At 55.7% G+C, this 6771-nt stretch overlaps 1 protein-coding gene across 1 annotated transcript; it reads right to left on the minus strand.

Moving 5' to 3' along the window:
- Nucleotides 1-213: 213 nt before the first annotated feature.
- KLF1 (KLF transcription factor 1) lies at nt 214-3017 on the minus strand. Its single transcript, XM_524128.7, has 3 exons — nt 2850-3017; nt 1109-1934; nt 214-852 (listed from the first exon to the last, which is right to left on the minus strand). Exons 1-3 carry the CDS (start codon nt 2934-2936, stop codon nt 677-679), a joined length of 1089 nt encoding a protein of 362 aa, XP_524128.1. The 5' UTR covers nt 2937-3017; the 3' UTR covers nt 214-676.
- Nucleotides 3018-6771: the final 3754 nt, after the last annotated feature.

Raw genomic sequence — 6771 nt, forward strand, 5'->3', positions numbered from 1 at the left:
AAGGCAGAAGAAAAGGACAGTGTAGCCTGAACTGGGTGGGAAAAGAGAGGACAGCAAGGCCTCCAGTGCCCAAGGGGGCTTGTTGGAGTTGAGGGGTGTCACTGTAGTTTAGGAGATGAGGGTGTGTAAGGCCCTCTAATATGACCTCTAGGTTTACAGCCTCCTGCCATCTTCCAGCCTCCAAAACCCAAAAATTCAGGCCAACGCTGAAGCTTTATCTGGGAGGGGCATTTTTATAGGACCCATAACCATTGACAGTTAATATCAGCCACAATAAGGGACCTTCAGGAGCCGCTTTCTAGACCCAGGGTCTCTGGGAAGCCTCATCCCACACCCTCTCCTGCTGTCCAGGGCCATCTGGGAGCTGGTCTGAGTGTCCACTGAGTCCGTTTATTTGGCGGTCTGTCTCACTGGGTTTGCACGACAGTTTGGACATCTCTGTGTGGCTCCCTGTGGCTGAAGGCTTGTCGGATTTTCCGTAAGAGGCTCCCCCAGGGCTGTCTATGGGTCCGTGTTTGATATTTGGGTGGATCTTTGGGAACGCGAGTCCAGGAGAGGGTCCATTCGTGGGAAAACCACGCAGCATTGTGTCACGCGCGTCCGTGTGAAGAGACCACCGAACAGGCTTCTTGTCCCATCCCCAGTCCCTAGGAGAGTCCAAGTGCCAGGGCAGGGCTCAAAGGTGGCGCTTCATGTGCAAGGCCAGGTGGTCAGAGCGCGAAAAAGCACGTGGGCAGAGCTGGCAGCGGAAGGGGCGCTGCCCCGTGTGTTTCCGGTAGTGGCGGGTCAGCTCGTCCGAGCGCGCGAATCTCCAGCCGCAGCCTTCCCACGTGCAGGCGTATGGCTTCTCCCCTAGGGGACAAGGAAGCCATAAGCGCCACTGTCTGCCCAGTCATGTCCCCGGGTCCCCTGCATCTGGCCACACCCCTTTACTCAGCCTGGGCTGGGACTAGGATGAACAAAGTGAGGCCCCTAGGGCACAAAATTTAAGGAGGCACTCACTCTCAGAGGCCAGCCAAGTGCAAGTCCCGCCCTCTGCAACCCTTCTTCCCCTGTAACTACAGCGGGCGCCGCGCCCTTTCTCATGTCCGGGGCCCCGCCCCCTCACCTGTGTGCGTGCGCAGATGCGCCTTCAGGTGGGAGCTCTTGGTGTAGCTCTTGCCGCAACCCGGGTGCGCGCACGTGTGCGCTGCCTGCCTCTTGCGCGCCCACGAACGTCGGCCGCGCTTGGATGGCGCGGTCTCGGCTATCACACCTGGATCCTCTGCAGTCCCCCCGAGTCCAGTGCCCACCGTCCCGGGTCCCAAACAACTCAGGAAGGAGGGGGACGTGGCGGGACCGGGCGCGGGTCCCTGGAGCCCGCGGAAGAGCTGGAAGTGCCCTTGGTACTGAGGCGCCGGGTACATCGCGGGGTACCCGGACAGTAGCCCGTAGGGGGCGCCCGACGCCGCAGGCACTGAAAGCCCGGTCCGCGGGAAGTAGCCACCCGAGGAGCCGGCGCCGGGCCCCGGGTACACCGGTTGCAGCGCCAGCGCCTTGGGCTCGGGGGCCGGGGCTGGAGCCAGGGCTGGGCCCACGAAGGCGTCGGGAGCCCGGGCTCGCAGGGCAGGGCGCACCCACCCCGAGTGATCCTCCGAACCCAAAAGCCCAGCCACCAGCCCCGGGCCGCCAGCATATGCGCCCAGAGTCTCGGGCGGCGGCGGATATTGCGCCCCGGGGGCCTCGCTGGGCGCCAGAGCGCAGGTCTGGGGCGCGCCACCGGGCTCCGGGCCCGAGAAGTTGGTGAGGAGGAGATCCAGGTCCCAGGTGGCGTCCGCGCCCCTCTCATCGTCCTCCTCCTCCCCGGGCTGGTCCTCAGACTTCACGTGGAGGGGCGGCTCCGTGGGGTCAGGAGGACCCGGGCCCATGTCCTGCGCCTCTTCGGAGCGCCACCACTGCGGGAGGGAGCAGGCAGCTCGAGGTTCGGTGGACACTGGGGTGCCCTGCCCAGGGACATCGCGGGCTGGACACTCTGACGCAGAGGCTTTGGAAAGTGGTCTTGTTTGCCTGTCTGTCTGTCCCACTTCCCCAACACTGCCCCTCTAACCGCCCCTCTCCCCGCTCCCCCCCAGCTCCAGGGACAGAAACCGATCAGGTCTGGCTGGAGACAGGAGATAAGACTTCCACTATCTGGAACCACACTCGGGGATGGGGGAAGGGGTAGCAGAGCTGCTGGAGATGGAAAACTGGCAGGGGACGGGGGAGAGGATGCCAGCCTTGACTTAGTTTTCCCCCAGAACATCCCTCTCCTTCCCTGTCTCCCAAAACAAGATTAATTCCGAAATTTTGGATGTCCCCCAGACACACTCATCATTTCCCGCTGATATCTGGAAGATTGTCTGTGAGCCTAGATCTCGTTCCTTTTTTTTTTTTTTTTTTTTTTCTTGAGATAGGGTCTTACTCTTTTGCCCAGGCTGGAGTGCAGTGGTGCAGCTCACTGTATCCTTAATCTCCTGGGCTCTAATGATCCTCCTGCATCAGCCTATGGAGTACCTGGGACTACAGGCACACGCCCCCATGCCTGGCCTAATGTTTTTGGTATTTTTTGTAGAGATAGGGTTTCACCATGTTGCCCAGGCTACCTTCCTTTTCTATTACCGAAATAGATCACACTTAGAACCTCAAACCCCTAGACCACCCTCCTCACCCCCTGCCAGACTAAGCTGAGATCTCCTCTCCTGGACTGAGTGTACCTCAGTCCTGGTTAAGTCTCTTGATTTCAGGTCAAGATGCAGGTCTGGACCCCAAGATCTGTGACTGTGGCCCTGGATTCCAGCCAGCCCACCTAGACCCCACCTTCTAGGCCCCACCTTGAGGAAGTCATCCTGTGTGTCCGGGAAGGGGCCCAGGGCAGTCAGTGTGCTGATGGAGGGCAAGGCGGTCTCGGCTGTGGCCATGGCTGGCTGGTGCCCACCCTGGGCCTCAAGCCTCCTCTTCCTCGGCTGCCTCGTGAACTCTGAGGCTGTGATAGCCCCTTCGAGGGCTCCTCTCTGTCCTTAGCTGATTGGCTGCAGCCTCTGATAAGGCGAGGCAAGGCAAGGCGGCGGGGGAGGCACTGTTTCTGGGGCACAAACTTCACGTTGGCCTGTCTGGGGCTGGGGTTAAAGACTAACCCTGTGTCCAAAGCCAAGTCAAATATCAAGGGTTGGGGGGTTCAGGGTTTGAGGGTCCAGGTGCTGGGTAAAAACAGACATTGGGTCTCCAAAGAAGGAGAGACTTGGGGGTCTTCCCTCAGTTAACTTTCCTGGAAAAGGCAGAAAGGGTATTCTGGGAAGAAGCTGTGGGACCCCCTGTCCCCCAGATTGAGGCTCCGCAGCCCTCTCCCTCCTCAGTAAACAGCAACAACCGTGCCGATGGCGGGACTTGGCACAAGCTCCCCGCCAAGCATTATCAGACACCCCAGATGTTGGAGGCTGCTATCAGGTGGGGGCCCAGGCCAGCTAGAGCTCTGTCCTCTGGTGAAGGGGAGGGCTGGGGGTTGAGTCTTCAAATTAGCCTGGCATTCAATTTGCCTGGGTTGGGACCTCCCAGGGTCTCAGCCATGCCGCAGGAGGAAGCCCCTGCCAACTGACCCACCATTGTCTACTGGGGACCCTTGGGTGGCACTGCATGGGACTGCATGGAGGCTGGTTCAGTGCCAGCTGCTTTAGTGCGATGGGGGCAGCCAAGGGAAAAGTGACCCTCTCTCCTCCTGGGTGGGATAGGACCGTTGGATCAAGCCACAGGCAGTACCTGGCCTGCAGGAGACCAGTGCCCTGGCTCTGGGCCTGGCTGCTCCTTGATTCTGCCCAACATGAGGAGAGGATCTGAGTTTCTACAACAGGAACCTCCACTCTGGTGCCCTGGGAGCCTGGGAAGGGCACATGGATACGTATTACAGACACATAACTCATAGTCACTCATTGGAAGACTGAGGCAGGAGGATCACTTGATGCCAAGATTTCAAGACCAGCCTGGGCAACATAAAACCTATCTCTCCAACAAAAAGCTGTGAGTGGTGGTGCATGCCCATAGTCCCAGCTACTCAGGAGGCTGAGGTGGGAGGATTGCCTGAGCCCAGGAGGTCGGGACTGCACTGAACTATAATCACACCACTGCAGTCCAGCCTGGGGCACAGAAAGCAAGACCCCGTCGCTGGAAAAAAAAAAAAAAGTTGGGTGGCCATCTTTATTCCTGGCAGATCAACCTGGGTGACACAAACAAAAACAAGGCCAGGTGCGGTGGTTCACACCTGTAACCCCAGCACTTTGGGAAGCCAAGGTGGGGAGATCACTTGAGGTCAGGAGTTCGAGACCAGACTGGCCAACAGGATGAAGCCCTCTCTCTGCTAAAAATACAAAAATTAGCTGGGCATTGTGGCACATGCTTGTAATCCCAGCTATTTGGGAGGCTGAGCTGGAGAATTGGTTGAAACTTGGAGGCATGGGGCCAGGCGCAGTAGCTCACGCTAGTAATCCCAGCACTTTGGGAGGCTGAGGCAGGCAGATCACCTGAGGCCAGGAGTTCGAGACAAACCTGGCCAACACAGTGAAACCCTGTCTACTAAAAATATAAAAATAGGCCGGGGATGGTGGCACACGCCTCTAATGCCAGGTACCCGGGAGGCTGAGGCACAAGAATCACTTGAGCCTGGGAGGCAGAGGTTGCAGTGAGCCAAGATCATGCCACTGCACTCCAGCCTGGGCTACAGAGTGAGACTCTGTCTCTAAAAAACAAAAACAAAACAGGCTTGGAGCAGTGAGTAGTGGCTCATGCCTGCAGTCCCAGCACTTTGGGAGGCCAAGGTAGGAGGAATGCTCGAGCCCAGGAGTTCAAGACCAGCTTGGGCAACATAGCGAGATCCCGTCTCTAAAAACAAAAACAAAAACAAAGTTACTCACAGGACCATGCAATTACATAATGACATGAGTTCCTGTTCCCTCAGTCACACAGATCATATAATCCGTGCACATATAATTGTGTGTCTGTCTATGTATATGGACTATGCACAGACATACAATTCCCAGGCACTAAAACACAACCCTATGCTATATTGGTTACACAATGTCATAGCCAAACAATCTCTAAAACACAGAATTCATAATCCACAGGCAGGCACACAGTTATACAATCCTACTGACACAATTTAGCCGTAATTGAGCAGACACACATGGGGAGTCAGATACATTGTCACAGAACTTTTTTTTTAGACAGTGTCTCTCTCTGTCACCCATGCTGGAGTGCAGTGGCATGATTTTGGCTCACTGCAACCTCCACCTCCTAGGCTCAAGTGATTCCTCTGCCTCAGCCTCCCAAGTAGCTGGGATTACAGGTGCCTGCTACCACGCCACGCTAATTTTTTTTTTTTTTTTTTTTTTTGAGACAGAGTTTCACTCTTGTTGCCCAGGCTGGAGTGCAATGGCATGATCTCAGCTCACTGCAACCTCTGCCTCCTGGGTTCAAGTGATTCTCCTGCCTCAGCCTCCCGAGTTGCTGGGATTACAGGCACCCACAACCAGGCCTGGCTAATTTTTGTATTTTTAGTAGAGATGGGGTTTCCCCATGTTGGCCAGGCTGGTCCTGACCTCAGGTGACCCACCCTCCTTGGCCTCCCAAAGTGCTGGGATTACAGGCATGAGCCACCCCACCCAGTCAAAACCTACACTTTATATAGTCACACCACCGGTCACTTTTACAATATGTAAAGTAATTATTTAGTCACACAGTTGCATAGCTACCAGTGCCCAACCGTAGAGGATGCACCCAGTTAAACACAGACAACCGCAAGGACATGGCATCACAGGTCCTGAGAATCAAGACATACACATTTCTCAACAGATACACAATCAGAGTGGGTGCACCACAAATGCACTACACAAAAAGACAAAACAGGCGGGGCACGGTGGCTCATGCCTGTAATCCCAGCACTTTGGGAGGCCGAGGTGGGTGGATCACTTGAGGTCAGGAGTTTGAGGCCAGCCTGGCCAACATGGTGAAACCCGTCTCTATTAAATATAAGAAAAAAGGCCAGGCATGGTGGCTCACACCTGTAATCCCAGCTACTCAGGAGGCTGAGGCAGGAGAATTGCTTGAATCCAGTAGGCAGAGGTTGCAGTGAGCCAAGATTGCGCTACTGCACTCCAGCCTGGGCAACAGAGTGAGAATCCGTCTCAAAAAAAAAAAAAAAAAAAAAAAAAAAAAAAAAAATTAGCCAGGCATGATGGCATGCTTCAGTGGTCCCAGCTACTTGGAGGCTGAGGTGGGAGGATCGCCCAGGAGGTGGAAGCTGCAGTGAGCTATGATCGCGCCACTGCACTCCAGCCTGAGCGACAGAACGAGACCCTGTCTAAAAAGAAAAAACAAAAACAAAACAAAACAACCCATATAGACTCACAGAATCACACAAGTTCACACACACACACACACATACACAGACACAGACACACACACACACACACACAGAGTCACAAGTATCTACATGTGCTTCCTGGGACAGACTGGCAGACAGGTTTGCTAAGATCGCCCACTTGGAGCTCGTCTTCCCCACAACCAGCACCCAATTAGAGAACTCGAGTCTGGCCTCCTGGGTTCGGGAGGACGCCTAGTGCTCGCGCCAGAATTTCTTTGTTTAATTCTTGACTCCCTCCGCACACACCCCCTGCAACTGACCAACCAGGAGTGGGCCGAGCCCTTTCCTACGGCCAATAAGAGGAGAAACCCAGCTGGCCAATCGGTTTCCCGCACTCGTCTTCC

Source organism: Pan troglodytes, chromosome 20 (assembly GCF_028858775.2).
Source record: "Pan troglodytes isolate AG18354 chromosome 20, NHGRI_mPanTro3-v2.0_pri, whole genome shotgun sequence".
NCBI classification, from domain to species: Eukaryota; Metazoa; Chordata; class Mammalia; order Primates; family Hominidae; genus Pan; species Pan troglodytes.

What these genes read in the sequence shown, in the direction of transcription:
- KLF1 (XM_524128.7), bottom strand. Translation starts at nt 2,936, where the DNA reads ATGGCCACAGCCGAGACCGCCTTGCCCTCCATCAGCACACTGACTGCC. An exon ending in CACAGGATGACTTCCTCAAG is followed by an intron (nt 1,935 to 2,849) that starts GTGGGGCCTAGA and finishes TCCCTCCCGCAG; the next exon opens with TGGTGGCGCTCCGAAGAGGC. An exon ending in GCATCTGCGCACGCACACAG is followed by an intron (nt 853 to 1,108) that starts GTGAGGGGGCGG and finishes CTTGTCCCCTAG; the next exon opens with GGGAGAAGCCATACGCCTGC.